The 26,260-nt window shown below is 39.9% G+C and overlaps 1 protein-coding gene across 3 annotated transcripts in view; it reads right to left on the reverse strand.

Annotated features, from left to right (window-relative positions):
* Positions 1 to 26,260, reverse strand: part of LOC115428600 (collagen alpha-1(XIV) chain-like) — a 282,214-nt gene that overhangs the window by 74,265 nt on the left and 181,689 nt on the right. For all 3 annotated transcript variants that reach the window (XM_030147725.1, XM_030147724.1, XM_030147723.1), the window contains 7 exons: positions 21,568 to 21,690; positions 20,355 to 20,504; positions 17,105 to 17,221; positions 8,807 to 8,956; positions 7,240 to 7,314; positions 3,035 to 3,174; positions 213 to 336 (listed from right to left, as the gene is read on the reverse strand). In XM_030147725.1, the coding sequence (XP_030003585.1) occupies positions 213 to 336; positions 3,035 to 3,174; positions 7,240 to 7,314; positions 8,807 to 8,956; positions 17,105 to 17,221; positions 20,355 to 20,504; positions 21,568 to 21,690 (879 nt within the window). The remainder of the gene's footprint in view (positions 1 to 212; positions 337 to 3,034; positions 3,175 to 7,239; positions 7,315 to 8,806; positions 8,957 to 17,104; positions 17,222 to 20,354; positions 20,505 to 21,567; positions 21,691 to 26,260) is intronic.

Consider the following 26,260-nt stretch of genomic DNA (forward strand, 5'->3'; position numbering starts at 1 on the left):
ACTCAAATAGTGGAATATATGAATAAAATAATCATTTTAGAAAATGCGTCTAAACTGACATTTACTAAACCCGTCTTTTGTCGTATTTTCCTTCAATGTGTCTAATGTGAATAAATGAGACTAAATAATGACGTCACAAACACGACAACATCCATCACATGTGTGTAAATGATGCTCGGTGAGTCTCTACCACCGTTGCCATGGTGACTCACCCGTCTTGGTGTTCCCGCCTTTGTATGTGATCTTGTTGATGGCGTCCAACAGTCGCTCTTTGTCGCTGTACGAGTTCAGCTTAAACTCGGTGCGAGCGTCGTCGCTGAACTGGACGATGGCCACCTGTCGGAGGGGTCACATCAAACGGGTCAAAGGTCAAATGGTCACATGACATTTTCCTCCCGTCACCATGGAGACACTGGGGCGCAACCCAAGGACTTCCTGTTTTTAGCGTCCAGTGCTTTCTCCATGCCCCGCCCCTTTAGACAAAGACCCCGTCCCATTTGTTCTTTCATTCATTCGTTTATTACAAATGTTGAGTGATTCTTTCAGCCTGAAGTAAACACAGTCGAATCAGAACCACGTCACAGATCCTCTGACTTTAAAAAGACGAACAAATGAGCAGAAAATGGACTTGATGAGATGGCAAAAACAAGCAGGAAAATAATTTTTTTTAAATTATACTTAGAGTCAAATGTTTGTGATACTGATCTTCTTAATCAACTTTGATCCACACAATGTCTCCGCCCCTCTGGCCCCGCCCACGTACAAGACAGGAAGTGATGCCTCATGTTTTATTATTTGATTTGTGTTCAGTTTGTTTCATTTCTTTATTATTTTGCAAAATTTGATTGGTTTTGTTCATATTTTCTTTATTTAACTACATTTTTGTTATTTTTGGCAATTTTATTCATTGTTTTGTTAAGTTTTTGTTTGTTTTGCTCATTGTATTATTATGTTACTCAAATTTTTTTCAGCTGTGTTAATTTTTTCCTCATTTTACAACATTTTTGATCATTTTTGTGCATTTTCTTTTTCATTATTCAACTACATTTTTGTTATTTTTGCTCATTGTATTCTTTATTTTACTCAATATTTAATTGGTTTTGCTCATTTTATTCATTATTATATTAAATTTTTGTTACATTTTGTACATTATTTTACTCAATTTGTGTTTGTTTTTGATCATTTTATTCAATTTATATTCCATTTTTATTACGTTTTATACATTATTTTACTCAATTTTTATTTGGTTTTGTTCATTTTTTTCTTTTCTCAAATTTTGTTTAGTTTTGCTCTTTTTTTAAACTATTTTACTCAATTCGAATCTAATCTGATCTGTTTTTTATTGCACATAAGGGCACAAATAAACATCTTGATTAAAATATCTTTACTAATTCTGCTGGATTTCTTCTTGTGTCACTGTTGAAAATAAAACATGCTGGTGAAGGTATTTGATCGGTCGACTCTGCCTCTCCTGTTTTCCTTCTTTTCTCTTTGATCTGTGTAGTTTTTAGGAGGTTCCTAAATGAACAACGCCCCCTTCCTGTTCCCAGTTGGAAAACGGCCCAGTTGTGTGTCATGTTTTCCATAGTTGTGGTGTTTTGTTGTGATTAAACCATGAATCCTTTGACTAATGCACACGTTCAATCAGAAATAAAACCACAAAACGAACCAACCCTGGATCAAAGAAACACAGCGACTTTGTGTGTTTCATCTGGAAAGACTCAAGGTAAAAACTCTAATTATTGCTCCTTCTTGATCCAGATTTTAAACTCAAGTGTATTTGCATCCGATTCTGATGAAAAATCACATCTGAGTGGATAATTCTGCAGGTGCCAGATGCTTTTACAGAGATTAGATGACAGCGTTTTAGGAAATAAACACCTGCGACTTGAAAACATTTACAGACAGATTTTAAATTTACTTCATTTACATCCTCAGGTTTTTGTTTTTTACATTTTTAATCTAATATTTTCACTGCAGTGGCTCCTGAGGTTTAATTTATTATTATTTCACTGAATATGAATTGTGTCATTTTCGCTTCAAATTGGACTCTTTTTAATCTTCACTGTAAAGAACCTTAAATTGACCGTTTACTGTTTAATCATGCGTCTCCTACTTGGTTTGACTGAAAATGTTTCCTCTGTACATTTTTCTAGTTTAACCCTTCCATGCCTGAGCGTCTGGACCCTCCACTCGAACATAAATGGGTCAAAATGACTCGGGTTCAAATCAGTGTGTTTTATGACACTTTTGTCATTTTGTTAAAAATAATCACTTGTATGATATTTTGAGCCACAAAAGAATTATTTCATGCTTGAAATATATTTTATTTCTTATTTTTTTTACATTAAAAGAAAATTTTAACAATTTTTTCAAAATTATTCCGAAAATATTAAAAGTATAGTGTAGTAGAACAATGTCAACTTCCATTCAGTGAGTGAGTCCTTTGGTGTTTTTGTTGAACGAATCAAAGGTTCAGATGTGATTCTATTGGAAATGAATGAGGGTCATTCTGAGCCAACGATGGAAGCCAGCGGTAATAATACAATATGTATGTTTATAGTTGTATATGGTATGTTTATATTTATATTGCATGTTTATATATATTTTATATGTTTATATTTACATTGTGTATTTATAGTTGTATTGTATGTTTAGATTTATATTATATATTTATACTGTATGTTTATTGTTATATTGTATGTTTATATATTGCATGTTTATATTTATATTGTATGTTTATTATGTTGTATAATTATAGTTATATTGTAAGTTTATTTATATTTTGTATGTTTATATTTACATTGTATATTTATAGTTGTATTGTATGTTTAGATTTATATTGTACGTTTATATTTACATTGTATGTTTATAGTTATATGCTTATATATTGCATGTTTATATTTATATAGTATGTTTATAGTTATAATGTCACATAAAATTAGAAATGTATCCCACTGGTGGTTCTGTTGGAGAAGATGTTTGAAGCTGCTGCTGTTGAAGGTGGTGGTTAACAGTGGCTAAAGGTGGACACCTGTGTTCCATCAGGTCCGATCTGGTCCAGAGCTCCACTGGTGCTGTACAGGAAACGGATGATCTTCAGGAAGTTATCGTCACCGATGCTCCAGGAACCGTCCACCAGGAAGACCAGGTCAGCTTTGGCCGCTTTACAGACTACAACAAAGAAGAAGAAGAAGAAGAAGAAGAGGAAGAAGAAGAAGAAGAGGAATGAATTTAATGTGTATTTTTTTCAGATTACTTCTTCTTTTCTTGTTTATTCTTTCACTTCTTTTCTTTACTTACTTATGTATTCATATTCTTTACTTTCTTCCTGCCTTGCCTCATGCGTTCTGCATTATCTGTTATTGTTTATTACTGTTGTTGATCTATTTTGTATACAGCAATTTGTAAATAAAGTTTGATTTAAAAAAAATAGATTAGCAATTTGGCGGTTAGTGCAATTAGCGTTAGCGCAATTAGCGGTTAGCATGATTAGCTGTTAGGGGTTAGTGGTTAGTGTTAGCGCATTTAGCGGTTAGCACAATTAGCGATTAGGCGTTGGCAGTTATGGTTAGCGTTTAGCGCAATTAGCAGTTAGGGTTAACAATTAGCACGATTAGTGGTTAGTGTTAACAATTAGCACGATTAGCGGTTAGCACGATTAGTGGTTAGTGTTAACAGTTAGCGCGATTAGCGGTTAGCACGATTAGCGATTAGCATGATTAGCGATTAGTGGTTACGGTTAACAATTCGCGCGATTAGCGGTTAGCACGATTAGGGGTTTGTGGTTAGGGTTAGCGATTAGCGGTAGGCACGATTAGCAGTTAGGGTTAGCCGTTCCGTTTATGTAAACCGGACGAGCGGATAGAGACAGAGGTCAGCCGCGCGCTGATTGGTTGACCGATCCACGTGACTCATCCAAACACTGCTCCATGTGTCCTCCCTGTCCTCCTCCATCACATACATACAGTACATGCTCTGTGGTTTACAGCTGCGTTTGACTTCACTCTGGTTGATCTTTGGCTTTGAGTTCACTTTATTTTTTCTTTGGGTTTGAGTTGACTGATGATGACTTCAGAAACAGAATTAAACAGCTGTAAACTCTGACTGACTCCAGGTCTGGACTAGTGGCTGACGTCATCTCCTTTAAAGTCCTTAAATGCAGACGGTCCAGCGGCTCCATCACAGCCTGATCCCAGTCCAGGTGTACACGTATATTTGCCTCAGTTCTTCCATCAATAATATGGACTATATACCTTAGAGCAGTGTTTCCCAACCAGTGTGCTGCGGCACATTAGTGTGCCATAAAAAATCATCAGGTGTGCCGTGGAAGATTCTCCAATGTGACCTGACTGGTACTGGAAGAACAGCCTGATGTAGATCCATACGACTGTACGCACTAATGATCCACTCAACCACAACAGTCTCCTGTTTACCTTTGCAAAAATAAAAATAAAAGTGAAGAGAGACTCAGAGCTGTTGAAGAATATTTGTGTGTGTCTTTCTTCAATTCCTGCAAGAATATGAGCTTTGTGTTCAACTAAACAGGTCCAGGTTTCACACCCAGTAAGTACACTGAGACTAGATTTGTAGAATATTTCAGTAAATACACTTTTTGTGACATTTTTGTTTGGTGGTGTGCCTTGTGATTTTTCTAAAGAAAATATGTGCCATGGCTCAAAAAAGGTTGGAAAACACTGCCTTCCAGATCTACTGTTCTCACTGGTTCCACATGTTTGTGTCCTCCTGTACCAGAAGACTTAGTTCCAGATGGAACACAGATGCCACCATGTGCTCAGACACATTTCCATTCACATCTGCTAGAGTCCGTACACCAGTAGTGTCCGTACACCACATTCTAAATATGTGGCTCTGATTTGACTGTTTCTGTCAATATATGGAATTTTTCAGCAGGCATGCTTTGGACACCACATCTATGCAAGAAACAATGCATGATTCTGCTGAGGTCTGAAACATTTGTATATGTGTGTAGGCATTAAATATGGAGGCTGTTAGGCTGGAGTGTCCGTACAGCCAAGAATGTGTGATCTGACAGGGGTACAAGCCTGACACAGTTATAGGAGACACCAGAATACACACAGATTTTGGACTTTAAAAGAGAAATATCAGACAAATCAAACGTCCTGTCTGATTTTTGGATGGAGCAGTATTCTTTTGTATCTATCTGTGCACCCTTTCTGGTCCCCTGGACTGGGATCAGGCCCATCACTTCCTCCTGGGCTTTAATATGAGCTCAGGCTGATCAGGTGCATCATTGATCTGCAGACGGCTTCCTTCTCTGCTCTTTACTTCAAACATTGACTGAATAAACCACAGAGACCCAGAAACAAACGTACACTGGCGGCGGAGGCTTTTCAGCAGCTTTTTCAATCCTGGTTTATTCTGAACAGATTGGACGTGCTATCGTGGTTCCATTGATCGCTTTCTTTGTGCTTTGACTGTTTTTGTGTTTTTCTGTAAAGACTGTGAGTTTCCTTTGTGTTCCACAGACTCAGGCGTCTTATTTCTTTTCCTTTTAAAGCCATAAAACATGTGTTGTTGATTCAGTGATGACAGACAACATGTACACTCAGACTTTTCTGTTGTCTGGTCTGTGTAATTACCGCTGATCAGCTGATCATTATCTGTATTTATGGATCTGTTCTGACATGTGGGCGTTTTATAGTCTCTGTTTATTTATGATCCTTCACTCGTCATCGTCTGACAGTTTAGATTCAAGTTTCATGCAGAAATATTTATTGTACCTTCAGCAAAACAAGAGGGAAAGAAACAGAATAATGTCAGCAGTAAACGTCTGAGATTAGACGTTTGTTTGTTTGTGTTTTTGTATTTACAGGTTTGACTCCAGCGTCATCGTCATGTTTGTCCGCTTGGTTTTGACTTTATTGTCTGTACTTTTGTGGGGGTTTTGTGGCTTTTATGGTTTTTATGACTGAGTATTTTCTATTATTATTATTATTATTATTATTATTATTATTATTATTATTATTATTATTATTTTATTGTTATTGTTATTCTTATCATTATTATTAATATTTTATTATCATCATCATCATTATTATCTTTATTTTGTGTTTGTATATTTATTTATATTGTACAGTTTTAATAATAATTTCCATTCACCTTCATATGTAACCAACACAAATGTCCTATTTCATTGTCGTTTACACCATTCAACTGATCTGTGCTCTTTAATAACATCATTTTGTTTCTCTTCTAGTGTTATTTCTTTGTGTATTTATTATTATTTTTTTTTTTTTTTCTTTGTTTTTTTTTGGTGGTTTTTTTTTTTAAATGTTTGTGCCAAACCTACATTACAAACCCTACAAATCCAGTATATTTTTTTTCATAACGTTTCTATTATTTTTTATTTTTAAACATTTTTTGGGGGCATTTCATCACCTTGAGTTGTAAACAAATATACCAAATGCTCAATAATTATATTTTTTTAACCCTTTAAATGCCATGTTTCTCATTTAAACAAACCATAGCCCCCTCCCCAATATATTACATAAAAACTAGAGAACTTTTTTTTTTTTTTTTTTTTTACATCCTGGCATATGTCAGTGATTAACAGTAACACTGGTTAAAATGCATTATGATTTTTTATGCTAGGTCAAATGCTAAAGGCTAAAATGTGTCAGTTATTATTATTATTATTATTATTATTATTATTATTATTATTATTATTATTATTTGTATTATTATTATTGTTATTCTCTGTAACTTCATTTTGTTTCTCTTCTAATTTCTTTGTGTATTTTTTTTTTTTTAATTGTGATTGTCATGTTTCTTGTGTCAAATCTCCATTACAAACCCTTCAAATCCAACAGAAATGTGCTTTTGTTTTATATTTTATCATTTCAGTCCAGTAAACGTCTCTTCCTCCTCTTTAGACGTTGTGTGTACTTCATTCAACTCTCGCTGTAAATGGAATCCATCCATCACTGACTACAGTCTAATAACTGGGATGGTTTGAACTCCATCTGTTAGTTGTTGTGAAAGCGTTGGCATAGATTTCCCTACCCAGAATGCATCTTGGCACGGCTCTGTGTTTTCTTACCTGATGATTCAGATGTAGAGATACTGTAAATATCTACATTTATTACTGACGATGGCATATTTATGACCAATTACACATGAACATAAACGCAGACGTCATAAACGAATACATACACATGAATAAATACTTAAAAAAGCCCATTATAATGTACTCACCCTCCTTGGCAGGGGGGATTGTGGGTAGCGGTGTGGTGGAAGGGGGTTTTGTCGGCGCCGGAGTCGGAACAGGAACTATACGGAGAAAATGAAGATATGAGCGCATGAGCCCCTGCAGTTTAGAGCATCAAAAAAGGTGAATTATGAGCATTAATGAAGGCGAACACAAAGAGTTCAATAAGTCCAACAGAAGTGGAGTTCAGCCCCACCACAGCGTCTGCTCTGGTCAGGACATGGAACTGAGTTTAGAAAACAATTTAACCCTTCGATGCAGCAGAGGGTCCAGATGAGCTGCTTTTTACTGCCGTAAAAATATGTAAGAAGTTCCCATTATCTCATTTTCCAGGTGTTCAACTGAAAACATGTTATTGACTTCATACCACTGGAAGTTTGAACTGAACTTTTATAGATTCGATGTAATTGTAGTTTTTGTTTTCCTACCCCAGGCGTCCATATTTGGGTCCAAATGACCCTCATTCATTTACAGCAGAATTCCATCTGAACCTTTAAGTCGTTTACAGTCGAACCAAACGACTGAATGTGGACTCTGTTCTATGACTGTTATAGATGATAGATTATAGATTATATAGACTCTGTCCTCTTCTCTGCTCCATATGGAAAGTGTCATGTGATCACTTTAATCATAATTCGGTGCTATAGAAATAAAATTTAATTGATTCATTGATTGATTGATATTTCATTTGTTCTATTAAAAATAACCTGAGCAGCAGCAGCAGCCGGACTTGTCAATCATTCCAGTAAAAGCCTCCTTTAACCCCCCTCAGCCCCCCTTTAACCCCCCCCCAGCCCCCCTTTAACCCCCCTCAGCCCCCCTTTAACCTCCCTTTCACCCTCCTCAGCCCACATTTAACCCCCCTCAGCCCCTTTAAACCCCCCCCAGCCCCCCTTTAACCTCCCTTTCACCCTCCTCAGCCCACATTTAACCCCCCTCAGCCCCTCTTTAACCCCCCCAGCCCCCCTTTAACCCCCCCAGCCCCCCTTTCACCCTCCTCAGCCCACATTTAACCCCATCAGCCCTCTTTAAACCCCCCTCAGCCCCCCTTTAACCCCCCTCAGCCCCTCTTTAACCCCCCTCAGCCCCCCTTTAACCCCCCTCAGCCCCTCTTTAACCCCCCTCAGCCCCCCTTTAACCCCCCTCAGCCCCTCTTTAACCCCCCTCAGCCCCCCTTTAACGTCCCTCAGCCCCCCTTTAACCTCCCTTTCACCCTCCTCAGCCCACATTTAACCCCCCTCAGCCCCTCTTTAACCCCCCCCATCCCCCCTTTAACCTCCCTTTCACCCTCCTCAGCCCACATTTAACCCCCCTCAGCCCCTCTTTAACCCCCCCCCAGCCCCCCTTTAACCCCCCTTTCACCCTCCTCAGCCCACATTTAACCCCAGCCACCCTTTGACAGAACCCCAGCTGTCCTTTAACCCCACCTTTAACACCCCTTAGCCCCCCCTTTAACTCCCCTAAGCCCCCTTTAACCCCTCCCATCTCCACTTTAGCCTCTCTTAGCCCCCCTTTAACCCCCCCCTTTAACCCAGTGGTGTGGTGCAGACGTACGTGTCCTCTGGGTGGTGGTGACGGCGGGCCCCTCGGTGCCGTCCTGCAGCTGGGCGTACACGCTGACCTTGTAGTGTGTGTTGGGCTTCAGGTTGTTGAAACAGTGTCTGCTGGTTCCTCCGCTCAGCTTCGTCTCCTGCCTCTGACCGTCTGAAGCACAAACACAACGGCCACGTCAGAGACACCGCTTCACACAAACCTCCGCTCGTCCCGTTTCCACCGCAGAACGTCCGCTAAAGCGCATCCGTTCTGTTAAAACGGACTTTTCTGAGCGGTCTGATCCTTTACTGGGCAAGTGACTATTTTTGGTCACTTCCACACCAGGGCACTTATAGAAATACTCTGAAATTCAAAAGTTCAACCTTAGTGTAATATTGAAGGACATAATAAGACTTTAGAACTTCGGGAAATTTTTCACATTTTTTTGTTGTATTGTAGAAAATCAAGGTCAATGAAGTGACCGTATTTGGTTCCTTTCCTGTATGTGATAAATAAATAAATAAATAAATATATATATATATATATATATATATATATATATATATATATATATATATATATATATCTCAGAAGTATACATAAAAAACACAAGAAAAACACTGTTTTACAGACACAATGAAAAACTGGTGACAAAAGTAATTTAGCAAAATAATTGAAAAAGATCAAAACCAACCAAAAATTGAGCAAAAATATTGATTAAAAAAAAGAACAAAACTGAACAAAAATTAAGCAAAATAATGAAAAAAATTTTAGAAAACCGAAAAAAACTGAGCGAAATAATGAAAGAAATGAACAAAACCAAACAAAAATTGAGCAAATATTGAAAAAAAGAAAAAATAACAAAATTTAGGAAAATAATTAAAAAAGAACAAAACCAACCAAAAATTGAGCAAAAATATTGATAAAAAAAACAAAAATCGAGCAAAATAACGAAAAAAATGAACAAAACTGAACACAAATTGAGAAAAAAAATGAAAAAAAAAATGAGAAAACCGAAAAAAATTGAGCAAAAATAAAGAAATGAACAAAACTGAATGAAAATCAAGCAAAATAATGACATAAATAAACAAAATTGAATGAAAATGAAGCAAAATAATGACATAAATGAACAAAACCGACATGTGAAAAATGTCATAACTAGTTATGAAACGTAACAAATGAAGCAGGAATTCAAACAGGTTGTAGAAATCCACTGGATTTTTGTCCAAATGAATCTAAAGACAGTTTTTTCAAATTCAAACTGTCTGAACTCTTCGGGTCCAAATACACAAAGAACTGAAGGCCAGACTCAGAACAGTGGGTTCAGATAAATATGAGCCTTTAAAGGGTTCATTCAACAGGACCATCAAATAAAATACACTGTCGCCCATTAAGTCAAAATAAAATATTTGCACCTCTTCTTATGAAATGATTGTGACAACGTGATTTATTCTTGATAAAGTGTGTCTGAATTTTATGTAGTATATTTAAAAAAAACAACTAAACTTTTTGGTATTTTTTTTATCTAATTCTGGTTGACTAATACTACACACAGGACATTTAAAGGGTTCAATAACAGACTAATAAAAGTGGGTTTAGATAAACTTGAGTCCTTTAAGTTCCTTCTTTTTCTCCTCCTCCTATCTTTGTCGTTCAGTTCACCTGGTGTCGTTAGTGTCTAAATAAATGCATTTTTCTGGTGGGTTGGTTTGATTTGAAGCTCTGTCTGTAATTACTGCCTTGGCACAGCTTCTGCCGCTCTTCTCTTTAACTCATTAAAATGTTCCACCTGCCCTGTGTGATGCAGCCGTCGACGTAAATGCCGTGTGTCTGGTGAATAATCAGGTTTTTTTCTCTGAACTCTATTTGAGGCGTTGCCAGCGGATCGTCAGCGTCGAGCGAACGTCAACAAAAACAGCACATGTTGATTATTCCAGTAATTGGATTTGGTCTGTCGTTTCTTTCCCTCAAATCTTTAATAAGTTTTATTTGCAATTTGTGGAGAGACAAGATACGGAGCGTTGACAAAGACACAAACACATGTGGGAAAAACTGAGCCGACAGCGCTTTAGTTCTGTGGAAGAGCAGCGTTTGTGTCGGACTCATTGTTTATTTCGTTCTGTTTGGAGCCGTCAGTTTGTCCAGTTGTTTCAACACCAGATTTCACTAATAAATCACCTTCTATAGAATGGGGGGGGGGTCAAACAGGCAGCCCTAACTGGACCACCAAAGGGTCCTATCAGGTCCTTCACTGAGGATACGAACAGTTAAGGATGTCTGTGGGCGGAGGAACTGTGGCAGAAACCAGTGGTTCTACAAATATGAACTTGGATCACCTGTGGCTGAGGGCGGAGTTAGAGGAATAGTAAAGCGGGAATCACAAAGCTCCGCCCACCCTCCCCCTCCAGTGAGTTTGTTGTACCACGGGCCCAACATGAGCCTGTTTCGGGGGGGGGGGGGGCAAACTGGTGTCAGTGCCCCAGGGTGACAGTAATGAGCCTTAAGGCTGGAAACAGCAGGAATAAACAGAAGAAAGATGAAGAAGAAGAAGTCTGATCTGATCCACTGGAGAAACATGGACATGTTTGTGTCTGTTCATTATTTCAGAGCAGATTCATCTGTTTACTGATGAAATGTCAGTTATTTCCTTTCTAATATGAATATTCATTCTGTGTTGCATGGCTGCAGAAGTCAAACCAGTGTTCAGAACTCACAGCTCCTCCTTCAGCCTGAACTCTGTGCATGTGTGGATCCACTCTGTCTGTGTAAATTCCACAGTTTCCAGGTTGTTCCATACAGCAGAAACAGTTGAATCTGGTCCCAGTCATGTGTCTGTCCAATTAGATTCAATTCACATCAATATTAGTTGAGTTCTAATTTTAAATGTGTGGTAAATGGGATTTTCAGTGTTCAGTGTAAATGTCCACAGAGTCCACATTCCACAGTGGATGTGGACAATTTAGTTCCACATACAAGAGATTGTTCTAAGCTACAGGTGGATCCAACTGGAGGAGAATCGGAGTCGTTTGGAATTTTGGATGAATTTTGGAAAATGTCTCAGTGATGACAGATGGAAAACTGTAGATGTTGTGACCTTGCTGTGACCTTGAACTTTGTCCTACTGGGACCAAAATGGACTGGGCTGGTCCCAGGGCCTAGGCCTATCTGTGGGGAAGATCTGGGAAAGATGGGTGGAAGAGTTTTACACTGAAGATGAGAACAAACAAACAAACAAACAAACACACTAAGCAAAGTGATCACAGTACCTCCTGGTGGAGGTCACAATCAAGTTACAACTCAAAACTGTACTTTGGCATCACTAAATGAATCTGATTCAATCAGTTAATACTGAATTGAATCAAATGGAATCGAATCACAATTAATTGATTCAGAACCTAATGAATCGAAATTGAATCAATTAAGGAGACTGGCCATGATACCCAGCCCCCCCCCCCCCCCAGGACAGTCCATGGACACCCACTGTACCACCTGTCTCCTGCCTCTTCTTTCCCATCTGTCCATCCGTAAAAGCAGGAACACTTCCCATCATGCCTCTGGTCCTTACAGCGGACCCACACACACATATCTGTGGTAATTATTTACCAGCTGTGAACATAAATCCTCATTTCGCTCTATTCTGTGTAGATGAAGCCAATTGTGGTGTGCTCCTGCAGAACCGTGGAGGAAGTGCAATAATCGGTGTCTTTTATGTGACGTTAATGACGGCGCCGCTGCTGCCGCCGGAGCCTAAAGGTGATGAATAACAGCCATTACTGCCCTGTTCGCTGGATGACAGCTGGATTAAAAGTCTATCGTACCTTTGAGGTGGCGGACACGTGCGGTCCGACCGAGCCGCACCATCTGCTGTTTGATGGTATTTTAGAGTGGTATCGCTTTGAAAACACAGGGAAAATGCACAGTTATTGTGTCTGGCTGTGAGCCCGGAGGACGGCTTTAAGAACTGCCACCGGTTTAAGGTGGAAGTTCTTTTTCTGAAAACTGATTCAGGATCTGAAACAGAGACTTCAGCCAAACTTTGAGACTTTTAATGGATAAAGTTTGTCTGGTAGAATGTGTACAACTACAGATTTATCAGCTGATTCATTTGACCTGTTTATTGATCACTATTAAAGCAGTAACCACAGAATTATAACTACACACAAGAATAGCTTTGCACAGTTTTTTATCGACTATTCTTTTAATCATCATATTGATATATTTGTCTAATACACAGTGGCAGATCCAGAAAAGATTTTAAAAAAAATAATTATATATGTATATATATATATATATATATATATATATTTTAGGGCTGGGCAAGTTAACATGCTATTACTGCATCAGTCTATCCGTCTGAAATATCACTGAACATGCTGTTGATCCCAGCAACCCCCCCCCCTCCCCCCCATATAACTATGCAATGAATCGTGATTACTTGCAGAAATCCACGCCATTAATTGTGAATAAAAATTTTTATCACTGCCAAGCACTTATATATATATATATATATATATGTATATATATATATATATATATATATATATATATATATATATATATATATACATATGTATACATACACACACACACAGGGTGGGGAAGCAAAATGTACAATATTTTGAGGCAGGGATTGAAAGACAGTGTATGACCAATTAGTTTATTGAAAGTCATGAGAATTTATTTGACACAAGAAAATGTCCATAATAGAAAATGTTTTTATTCTATGTGTCCTCCTTCTTTCTCAATAACTGCCTTCACACGCTTCCTGAAACTTGCGCAAGTGTTCCTCAAATAGTCGAGTGACAACTTCTCCCATTCTTCTTTAATAGTATCTTCCAGACTTTCTGGTAATAGTTTTACTCATAGTCATTCTCTTCTTTCCATTCTAAACAGTCTTTATGGACACTCCAACTATTTTTGAAATCTCCTTTGGTGTGACGAGTGCATTCAGCAAATCACACACTCTTTGACGTTTGCTTTCCTGATTACTCATATGGGCAAAAGTTTGTGAAAAGGTATGGATAATAGTGTTAGGTATGATTATGACATCAGTATATGTTTGGGTTCAAAACAACTGACGTAGTGTCTGCTGAGAAAAAACAACTAAATGTTCAGTGTACATTTGGCTTCCCCACCCTGTGTATATATGTGTGTATATATATATATATATATATATATATATATATATATATACACACACACACACATACACACACACACACAGGGAGCTGTTTGAAGAAGTTGATGACAACGGCCCATCAGTCTTTGACTTAAATATGACGCCTGTTTCAGTTTTACTGCTGATGCAAAGGATGAAGGAAAAAGATAAAAAGGAAAAACACTCTGACTAATTTCTTCTACATGAACTTAAGATTTATTTATTTATTTATTTTTGTTAGATATGGTTTTTTTTATATACTATTTTTTGCCTGTGCTGCTTTGTGTCTTTATCCTCCTCAGACCCAGGAAATGTCAGCAAAGTATCAGCTTTTTTTGTTTGTTATTAAATCAGTGCCTATATTGGAAACATCATGATGCAACAGTTTTTTCAGATGCAGTTTTTAATATTTTTATAGAATGTCCTTTGTGGTGGACTGTTTTCTTTTCTTTTTTTTTTGTATAAAATTGTGAAACTCTTGTCCACAAATGTGGACAGAAAACCCACAGCTGGGTCTGAGGAGGTTACATTTATGCATTTATTTATTTATTTATTTGTTAAAATGCTTTTTCTTTTTGACATCTTGATGTTTGTTCAAAATTTATATGTCTTGTATACTGAAATATTTTCAATAAAATAAAAAAAATAATAATTAAAAAATAAGCACACATATGGTGATGAGGCCGAGGACGCTGGGGCAAGGTTATTATCATTAACGAAAACTAATGAAATGATGAAAACTAGAATTGTAAAAACACTTTCATTAACTGAAATAAATAAAAACTATAAATGAAAAAAACAATACCTAACTGAAACTGTATTGTGTGTTTACAAAACTAACAAAAAGATAAAAAATTATGGATAAAATTCCCTTCGTTTTCGTTTTTGTCAATGTCGGATTGATACGAAAGTGATTTATTTTGCTCAAGCAATTTTAGCCAGTGTCTCCATCCGACACTTTTTGCTCCGTCACTTGTGTTCACTTGTGGTTTCCAGTCGTCTTCTGGTCCCCACTCTACCTGGAAACATGGAGACTAAAGCAGCAGAGTCCTGTCTGGCATTGATTTGAATACAACGACAGAGAAGAAGAGAAAAGAGACGACTAAACTAAAATTAGAGCTGCAACCAACTGAAGCCAATGCGAATTCATGATTCGATTAATCGACTCAAATTGATTGAAGGGAAATATTCTTCTGCAGTTTTCCTGAAATGAAGCTTCTTTGTGCGTCACAATAAGCGTCTGTGTGAAACACAACAGTGGAACCAATGTTTAACAGCAGAGAAATGAAGGAAACGAAGCTTTGATTCAGGAGAACTGTGGTTGAAGGATTTTTTTGGATCACTTTGAGTCGATTAATCGGTTGCATCTCTAACTACAATTAATACTAAAACTAAACTAAAACTAAGCATTTAGAAAAAAAGAAAACTAATAAAAACTAGCAAACCTGCTCTAAAAACTAATTAAAATGAACTGAATTAGAGAAAAAAAAGTCAAAACTAAATAAAACTAAACTAGAATGAATAATCCTAAACTCTTAGAACCTTGTGCTGGGGTCTATTTTCTGTCCACAGCGTCTCATTCCAGTGTGGATGTAATGTCGACCTTCTGTCTGTTTATCCTCCTTGGTTTTACCTCACGCAGCAGATGTAAATGTCAGCCTGGGGGGGGGGGGGGGGGGGGTCTGAACCTTTAAGGCGCTCGGATCATCTCGGAGGCCACACAACGGTCTTTTGTCTCTGCGTTCTCCACAGCTCGGGGGATTCAGAAAAAAGCGGACGCTCTTCGCCTCCACGTTCAAACTCCCACTGATGAAAACATGTGAGAATGAATGAGACGTCCTCCCACCGGCGCAGACACGCAGCCCCAGCCCAGACCCTGGGCCACGAGGACACGCTGCACCGGCTGTGGACCGCTCATCACCACCCACTACACCTACAGAAGCCATGTGACCTTTACTGTGTCATGTGACCTTTACTGTGTCATGTGACCTTTACTGTCTGATGAGGACGGATGAGGACGGATGAGTCCGACGTCTGAACCACTAAAACCAGCAGCAGAATAAACCGTCCCAGCGTCCCTGTACGTCAGCGTCCTGTTCTGTATGAATCCATCCCAGATGAATTTATGAAGTCGTCAGGTTCTGTCGGTGTGAGCCCGTTTATACTCCGATCATGATCCGATTTCTGCAGTTATCCGATTATGCCAGTGATCGTGTAAACAGGATACTGTGAATGGCTTTTATTCAGCTTTATTTAACCAGGGAAATCTCTGAAATCTATTAAAATCTCTTTAAAAATCACTTCATCCGATAACAGGAGGAATCGGATTGACACACCTAGATTTCTCCCCAATACTCCGATGTCTCGTAAACAGTTGTTCTGACTTTTTTTTTTACATCTGCGCATGTGTAAAAAAAAAAAAAAAAAATCCATTTAAACAAAAGTTACGCAACGACAATGTGAGCCTAATTAAAAAAGTAAACAAACACTGAAATGAAATGAAGGATAGCAGCAGCATGTGACCTATTCTGTAGTCTCATTAGCTCCTCCCACATCTCAAATTGCATGAGTATAACTTGCGCATAAACATTTGCCTAATGGAAAAAAGACAATTTCACCCAAAAATATGATTTTTCACAAAACCGGATGCTGTCGTTGGGGGGACTCCCCCTACTATATATTATTATATATGATTTTCACCTCCACCAGGGGGGACTGGGGTCACTTTGCTTTGTGTGCTTGTTTGTTTGTTTGTTTGTTAGCAAGATAACTAACAAAGTTATGAACGGATTTTCATGAAATTTTCAGGAAATGTTGATACTGGCACAAGGAAGAAATGATTAAATTTTGGTGGTGACCGGGGGTGGGGGGTGGGGCGACAGATCTGTCTTGGCGGAGGTCTGCGCTCTCCAAGTGTTTTTTTTTTTTTTTTAAATGTATGATATGACCCCGTCCCCTGTTGTTTTTGTTGTGCAGTGTGTATAATGTGTGTATTGTGTATAATGTGTGTGTATAATGTGTGTACTGTGTATAATGTGTGTATTGTGTGTAATGTGTGTGTATAATGTGTGTATTGTGTATAATGTGTGTGTATAATGTGTGTATTGTATACAATGTGTGTATTGTGTGTAGTTCCAGGTGGTGTTGTCATGGTTACTCACTGAGCAGAGACTCCAGGACCACCCTGTAGGCGTTGGCATGGCGATGGGGCTGCCACTGGGAACACAAGGACGTCATCCTCACCTGGTAGGTGTTCAGGTTGGTCACACCCAGGTACACTGTACACACACAAACAAACAAGCAAACAAACAAACAAGCAAACAAACACACACACACACACCATCAGTTTTACACAACGTTGTAATGCCCAGTCCATCCTATAGATAACATATATACAGACCCATAGACCCATATACAGACCACCCGCCTCCACCCACCTCCACTCGTCTCCACCCACCTCCACTTGTCTCCACCCACCTCCACTCGTCTCCCCCCGTCTCCACCCATCCACTAGACTCATTCTCATGCTGCTGAAGTGACAGACACTCCCATCCACCTCCCTGGATCCCACTGGCCTCCTATCCTCCTATCCTCCTATCCTCCTATCCTCCTCCTCCTCCTCTCCTTTCTTTTCCATCCTCCTCTGGATTCCCTCTTCTTCTTTTCTTCACCCCCCCACCCCACCCCCCAGACTTGTCCTTCAAATCACCCTTCACCTCCTCCATTGTCATGCGGGTGGAGTACAGTGTGCTGCGGTACACAGTGTAGTTCTTTGGCTCCATTAAATCCTGTGTACATGTACGAGTGTCAGGACTGCTTCTGTGAACACTCACACTATGCAGGTTGTGTAGGCCCCTCCCTCACCTCTGTAAACATGTCCAATCATCTCGGTGATCACATTCAGCTCTAATCACCAGCTAAACCGGCCTGTGGTCGGCCACCTTTGGAGCATGACCTGGGTTTGGTTACTATGGTGATCAGATTAAAGGACTGGTCAACTCCTCCAGGACTGTCCACCCTTTGTCCAGTTCTAGTGACAGTGGAGTTGAGTTCATCCCAGAAGAGAAGAACAAATACTGACCACAGACGGACTTGTGTTTACTGGGACCCTTCACATATATTATCCATACCCTAGGGCCTCCCAGGCCTTACATCAGTGATATCAGTCTTTTTTATGTTCTTCTTCCTTTCCCTCATTTCCCTGTGCTCTACATGAACTGTAAATGCTCTGCTTGGCTCTGAACTCTTCATTCGTTCAGCTCCACAGGTCCGTCTTCAACCCGATTTCTGACTAATGACACCAGACAGGTGGTCTGGAGCGCTGGCCCTTTAAATGCTCAGGCTGGTGTCCAGGCTCCGACTCAATGATGGACTCCACAGGCTGTGGTGGATCGAACCGGGCCAGACCCTCAGATCCACCTCCACATCTACAGTTCAAACAGAGGCTGATGTGTAATTAGATGAAGTTGTCACTGAGGTCGTCAAATGGAGAATCCACGTATCGACATGTGCAGGAGTCTGAGCTGCAGCTGCCATCGGACTAGAGGAGATGGATTTAATGGATTCACAGCAGGGGGACGCACGGACAACACCCACTGACCCACTGACCACATACAAAAGTGGTCCAGGTCAGATTTAGGACCACATACGAAAGTGGTCCAGGTCAGATTTAGGACCACATATGAAAGTGGTCTGGATCAGATTTAGGAACACATACGAAAGTGGTCCAGGTCAGATTTAGGACCACATATGAAAGTGGTCCAGGTCAGATCAGTGCTGTTCAGACTGTCTTTAACAGATCAGATCCAGGTCACATATGGTGAAAACACCCAGTTTGAACCACATTTACCTGGATCTGAACAGAACCTTAGAGTCCGACTCAGGAACCAGGACAGGAACTGATCAAGACCCAGAACAATGTGCAGAACCATCACAGAACCTACAAAGGTCTCAGTCCTCCACAGGTTCTGTAAAAGTGTCCAATTCCACAGATTCACTGATGAAAACACAATCATCTTCGCCCACAACCACTGGGACGTTACCACGGCAACGGCTGGTACAACTGATTTTATCTAATTGAAGGAAAGACGATGTTCGCTTCTAAAGGATCATCTTCGGTTCTGAAATTCCCCCAGGAGCTGCGACGGCCCGGGCAGCGTCTGGGAAGACTAATGGCGAGGAGACGTCAAAAAAAGAAAAAAAACAACCGGCATCAAAGACAGACAGACTGGTGTTGAACTGGTCCATGTGTGCAGCTGGTAACCATGGAAACACAGTCGGTTCCAGGACGACTGTGAACAGGTTAGTCAGTGTTGGAGTTCAAAAGGACAACTGTTATGGGATTATTTTCATTTGGGCTCATTTCTGTCCATGTTGTTAATCGTTTCTTCATTTTGTTGGTTATTTTTTTGCAAATTTTTGGTTCATTATTGTCCTTATTGTTGATTATTCTGCTCATTTTTGTTCATTTTGTTAGTTGTTTCATTGTTATTGTCGCTATCGTTTCTTTTTTTCCCCCTTTTTTATTATTTTGCCCATTTTTGTCCATGCTGTTGACTGTTTTCTTTAATTTGTTAATAATTTTGCTTATTTTCAGTTAATTTTTGTCAACTTTTTGGGTTCTTTTCCAATCCTCGCACTTTGTGTTGAATATTAAGTTTATTACATTAATATTGTCCCTATTGTTGATTTTCTTTCTTTTTTTTTTTTTCTCTCAATTTTTTGGGATTACTGTCTTAATTTTTGTCTTTTTACTGTTTTGTTAATTTTTTCTTCATATTTTCCCATTTTGTTGACTATTTTCTGTAATTTGTTGATTATTTTTGCTTGATGTCAGTAATTTTTTTGTCGCCTTTTTGGATTATTTTCCCATCCTTGCCCTTTGTGTTGAATATTTTGTTCATTTTATTGATTATTTAGCTCATTTTTCTTCATTTTGTTGATTGTTTCTTTATTACTGTCCCTATTCTTCCTGCTTTAATTAAAAATTTTTTTATTATTGTATTAATTTTTGTCCATTTCGTTTATTATTTGGTTAATTTTTTTCTTCATGTTTTCCCATTTCGTTGACTATTTTCTTTAATTTGTTGATTATTTTACTCGCTTTCAATACATTTTTTGTATTATTTTCCCGTCGTCGCCCTTTGTGTTGAAAAAACAAGTTAAACCATAGGGTGGACTTACAGGTCTTGGCCCCCCTGACCCCAGGTTCAACCCCATGGTGGACTTACAGGCCCCCCCCCATCCCCCGGTGGACTTACAGGTCTTGGCCCCCCTGACCCCAGGTTCAACCCCATGGTGGACTTACAGGCCCCCCACCCCCCGGTGGACTTACAGGTCTTGGCCCCCCTGACCCCAGGTTCAACCCCATGGTGGATTTACAGGCCCCGCCCCCACCCCCGGTGGACTTACAGGTCTTGGCCCTCCCCTCCAGGGCCTCGCTGGAGCCGGTGGTGTAGGAGGCGATCACCTTGACGCTGTAGTCCATCCCACTCAGCAGGTTTACGATCAGCATGGTGTTCACGTCCTCCCCCACGAAGGTCTCCAGTGGTGGGCCGGGGGCTGCAGAGGGGGGGTGGGGGGGTGGATAATAGGGGAGACGTCAGTGAGGAAGGAGCATCGAGATGATCATTAGCCCTAATTCTACCAAGAAGAAAAACAGAAAAAAGAAAAAACCTAACGAGGACAGAAAGCAGAGTGTGATGGAACTGAACTCATGTAGTCCTGAAATCTGAGCACAGACACAGAAACAGGACAGAGAAGGCATCAGAAACCTGCAAACAATATGTAAAAACAGCCTTAAAAATCTAAAAATCTTTTACTGAATTTAATAAAACTTTAACCCTTTTAGGACGCTCGTGTCACCGGTGCCACCGTAACTCCTGGACCGTTTTTTTTACGCAACTGGACAGAATCCAACCGTCGTCTTTTAGCTGAGATTCCATGCGTCTGTCACCGACTACACTCTGCTGCTCTAAGCTCCACCCACTTCCACCCCGCCCTCCCCCTCAGCCAATGCAGACCTCTACCCTAGTGTGTTCTAGACCAATAGAAGGACCCCAACCTCAGATCAAAGAGGACGGTAGGAGTTTGTCTAGAGCGTAAACCAGTGGATCTGAACCTGTCTGAACTAATGCCCCTTTTAGCCATCATGAGCCCCCCCCCCCCCGGAAACCAGTAACAACTTGTCAAGCGGGGGGGGCTTATATACGTTGCATACATAGTGCCAGTAATACAACAGATATCACCATCAAACTCCAGTGGTGGTGGTGGGGGGTCATGCAACGGACATTACCACCAAACTCCAGCAGTGGCGGTGGTGGGGGTGGAGGGGGTGAGGGGGTGAGGGGGGGGGGGGGGGGGGGGGGGTTGACGTACCTCATTGTGAAGGAGGATGGGGCGGGTGGGGAGGGCACAGAAATTCAAAACACTGACATAACAGACTGCCTGACACTGTTGTTTATATGCACTAATGCCCCCCCTTTTCGGTCTCAGCCCACCCCCCCCCCCCACCTCATCTTTCAAGAGTTCCATTCATTCTAATGACGTGGGTGTAAACCTGCGTCAGGTTTAAAGGGTTCCAGACCCACTGTGGCTCTGTGGATCAGCTGAGCCGGGTCCTTACCGGACAGGGGCTGGTAGACCACCCTGTAGCCCATGGTGGGGGAGGGGGGCACGTCCCAGCTGATCCTGAAGCGGTTGTACCATTCCTCCGACACTCGCAGGTTCTTCGGAGCTGACAGAGGAACTGGAGAAGGAAAGAAAAAAATGACAAAAAAACACAAGGTTTGGATTTAACTGGTTATTTATGTCATATTACAGCACACATTTACGTAAATATATAACAGTAGTTTATATTTTATGCTCATTCTCTTTCCTTAAATGCTACTTTGTTTTGTTTTAGTTTCTCAGTTAAATTCTTTTTTTTTTTTTACATCTTAAAGTCTCTTGTTCATTCAGTTTGAGCGACAAAGTGCGATTTTCATTGTATAGTTAAACTGTGTTTACTGAACACATGACAATAAAAGAACGAAAAAATAATGATATAATGAACAAAAACACAAAAAATAAGAAATAAAATGAAAAAAAAAAAGAAGAAAATCTCTAAAATATTACATAACTTGGAGAAAATAAGTAACAAAATAAAGAAAAAAATTATTAAATTAAAACCAACAGAATGAACAGAAGTAAATGTATGGAGTTTATTAATGCCAGTGGATGGACACACTGGGTTTATGTTCAGTTAATGACAGACTGGACTGAAAAAGACACTGTTTATTCAGTTTGGTCTGTTTTTGATATAATATGCATCAACTTTAATCTGAGCTTTAATGAACATCTACATAATCAGTGAATTAAATATAGGAAAACTCATGATTTACACTAAAAAAACACAAAATATAGAGGAAAATATCACAATAAATGGTGATAAATTACTTAAAAATGCTTAAATTGAGAGAAAAAAAAAATAGTTTGAAAGTACCATAAAAGTGGCAGTGGGTCTTTATGGGTTAAACGACTGAAAAACAGAACACGATTCCATCTCATCGATAAGACAGTTTTACTCCAGTTTAGTCGTACTATATCTGTGGAAAATGAGCTTTTTATCCTCCCTCTTAAACCGAACACACACTTGGACCAGTGCGACGGTCTGACACCAGCGTATGTCATGAATAATGGACGAAAACAGAGCGACGAACCAACGCTTGTGAATGGAACGGCTGATTTTCCACCCGTCTGCGGACTCGTCTCCATTCGTCACCCCTCCGCCGTCCGTGATGGATTCAAATCCCTCTGGTTAATGGGAAACGTGAGGCGTTCAGGGTCCAAATCCTCCTCTGATTCAGCTGGCTGCTCACTTACACGTTTCAAATGCTAAAAACCTCCCATCATGCCGTGCGTGGGCCATCATCAGTCGTCTCCATTCACCGGCTGAGTCCCACACATTACACCGCCTCAGTTTCACTCTTCGCCTTCGCCGTTAAAAAGTCCATCATCCTCTGCTGCGTTATCCGCCTCCACCCTGAGCCTTTGAGCCAGGCATTAATGAGACTAAGGCTGCGTTCAGACCATATGTGACCTGGATCTGATCTGTTCCAGACAGTCTGAACAGCACTAATACCATTTGAGTGGTCAGTCTGCACGTTGGCCTGACAGTTTTAGAAACATTTAACCAATGAAAAGTGTTTAAAACGGCTTCTCTGAACTCCACTCATTTATTTAGAAAATACGTTCAGTTTCCTGAAAAATAACCGTTTTGGACATAAGAGGTTTCCACCTGACAGTGACGATATTATAATGATAAGAAAATGGCCAGATACTGAAAAATATTGAAAAAAAAAAGGTGTAAAATAATTGGTAAAAACACATTTAGACTGAAGGTAAATGTGGATCAAATCTGAAAAATATGACTGAGTCAGTGGTGGTCCATCAGGGCCTGCAGGACCTTCTCTGCTGGCCTAAAAAACATCTGAATCACAGACTGATGTTGATTATCTTTTGTCCATGAATACTTATTTAATAATTCCAAATGCTCTGCCTGCTTCCTTTCACAGCTGTTCCTCTGGCTGTGCTGCTTCCACACATGGATTTTCATATTAAAGCATTTAACCAATCACATTGCAGCCATCATCTGTTGCCAGGCAGGGTGGAGGCCTTCACAGTCAGTTCTGCAGGCCCTCTAGAAAAACAGAAGTGTCCATGAAAACTGTTGCTTCAACCAATCAGATTTAGAGTTGGCGACACCAGGGCCCTCTAGCAGGCGTACGGTGATGTCAGCGCATTCACACCCTGTGATTGGATAGTCAGAGAGCGGACTAGCCAAAGCTAGCAAACTGCATCTGTAGCAGCTGCACCAACACAAATATAGTACAAATATATAACAGCTGTTCAGTCCAAACACAACGGCTGAAGGAGGAGAAGAAATGGATTTGGACGCAGATTTATTGTTTATGGTTATTCACTAAAGGCATTTACTGTGGCTGCACCAGTTATCTATCTGCGATGGAACGGCTCTGTATACTGCATTTACTGCAGAATACGATGGTTTTTAGAACCATAAAATAGTTACTGAAGGGTGGATGGATTCAAACGGAGCACTCCTGAAGGCCCAGGGCTGAAACGAAGGTCCTCCACTGGACTTCTGCTCTGAGGCGGACAACATGGAAAAGAGCTGAACATGGATCCTACGATATAATGCACGTTGTCCGTCCAGTCGATGTTCCATCACAGGAGGCCGTTTGTACGGTTTTTCCTCAGCCTTCACAGACCCGAGCTCCGCCAAACTCACCAAATGAATACAAACATTCCCTGACGATCGACTAGGCACACGTTTATGTCCATATTCAAATGTTGTGAGGTATGCTGGGAGATTTTAGCCTCTCATGCTATCGTACAATGGCACCACGGGTACAATGCCGCTAGTTTCTATAACCTCAGAAAATTCCATTATGAACTTTTACAGTTGTTTTCATAAAAATATGATAAAAGGATTTTTGTTGCTATAACAAACAGTTTTAAGCATTTATTGCAAATTGTCGTTGTCAGGAGGAAACCTCATGAGTCCATTTTGAGTCTTTCCATACTGGTCCATACTGGTTCCTCCTGGTTTATACTGGTTCATTCTGGTCCACCTCCAGACCAGTTGGTCCCAGTAGAACCCCCTCTCCTCCATACTGGTTCACCCTGGTCCATCCTGGTCCACCTGGTCCCAGCAGACCCCCCTCTCCTCTTCTCTTCTGTATTCGTCCCCTCACTCGTCTCCTCATCAGGCCCATCCCTCCACATTACTCCATCTTCGGTTTCAGCCTTAAACCCAATCATCTGGTCGCTGTTCTCCATCACACCTCCTTCTACATTCACCTCATCCCTCAAAGGTTCAAATCCTCAGATTAGAGCCGCCGCCGCCGCTGCTGTCACATCATCCATCTTCAGTCTGAAAAACCCAATCAGGCCCACGCTCTGCTCAGGCCCACCGCCCGTCACTCCAGCCCATCCCTCACTTTCTAACGGGGGTCGTCCATCATCGGCGTCTGTCGGAGGCCGCGGCGTTTAAAGAGCGGAGAGCGTCATTAGCATCTGCTAATGCGTGAAACGCTGTGCACGAAGAGGCACGACGGGACGGCGAAGGAAGACGAACGAGACGAATTTAGCGTTTCCTCCTTCAGTGAAAGTCGAATGGTGGTTCATTTAACGGCAGAGAAAACCCTCCTCATGCAGGTTTAGAGCCGATCATCCTCCTGCTTCAAGAAGGAACGCCTCAGCTAGGGTGTCCTGGAGGTCATGCATTCACCGATTATTTTACAGATTTTTCCTGTATTTTTCAGATACAGGAAAATATCAATGAAATGACAAAAACAGACTGTGATTTTACATGTCAAATATAAAATAACACAAAAAAACTGTAACTGTGAATAACCATAAAATTTCAATTTTGTAAAAGAATTTTTTTCTTTTTTCACAGAAAAATACAGTTAAAATACAATTGCAAATTAATCATAATTTCACAAATATTTCTTTTCTATTCATGAGATTAATGTTAATTTAAAGTTTAATACTGTAAAAAAAAAAAAAAGAGATAAAATTACTGACAATTAACCGTAACAGAAGTATTAGTTCTGTCAGTTGAACCAGACTTGTTTGTTCATTGACAAATATCTTGTGTAATTACAGGAGGTTTCACAACAAAAAAGTTGAATAAATGTATTTTTGTGAATGTATAACATGTATAAGCACTGATAAACTGTCCAAATACAGTTTTTATCAGTGGATTGGACAACTGAGTCTCACTGAAAATTATTTATATTTATATTTATAGGGAATTGGATTGTTTTAATGCATGAAAATATTCTTTATTAAACATTAAAAAGAAAAAAAAAAAAGAAGCAAAATTTCATGTAAAGTTAGGGCAAAAAACTGTATTTTAATTATGGAAAATTACTATATTTTTATGAGATGGTTATTTTCCATTATTTAACAGTATTTTTTTGGCACCCCTGCTGCTGGAATGTTACCGTTTTTTTAAAGTTTTTTTTTTTACAGTGTACCGTCAAACTATGGTCATTGTATTCCTTATCTGTTCATATGTCATACATCTACATACTAATGTCAGGTGACAGTGAGTAGAGAGGAGGGAGGAGGGAGGAGGGAGGAGGGAGGAGGGAGGAGGGAGGAGGGAGGAGGGAGGAGGGAGGAGGGAGGAGGGAGAGGAGTAGAGGCTGTAAATTCCCAGTTGAGGTTCAATATTAATGCATATGTTCGTCATTAGAATAATTTTGCAGAATGCATTAAATTCTTGTATCGTCTTTAGATATTCAGAT

Source organism: Sphaeramia orbicularis, chromosome 11, assembly GCF_902148855.1.
Source record: "Sphaeramia orbicularis chromosome 11, fSphaOr1.1, whole genome shotgun sequence".
NCBI classification, from domain to species: Eukaryota; Metazoa; Chordata; class Actinopteri; order Kurtiformes; family Apogonidae; genus Sphaeramia; species Sphaeramia orbicularis.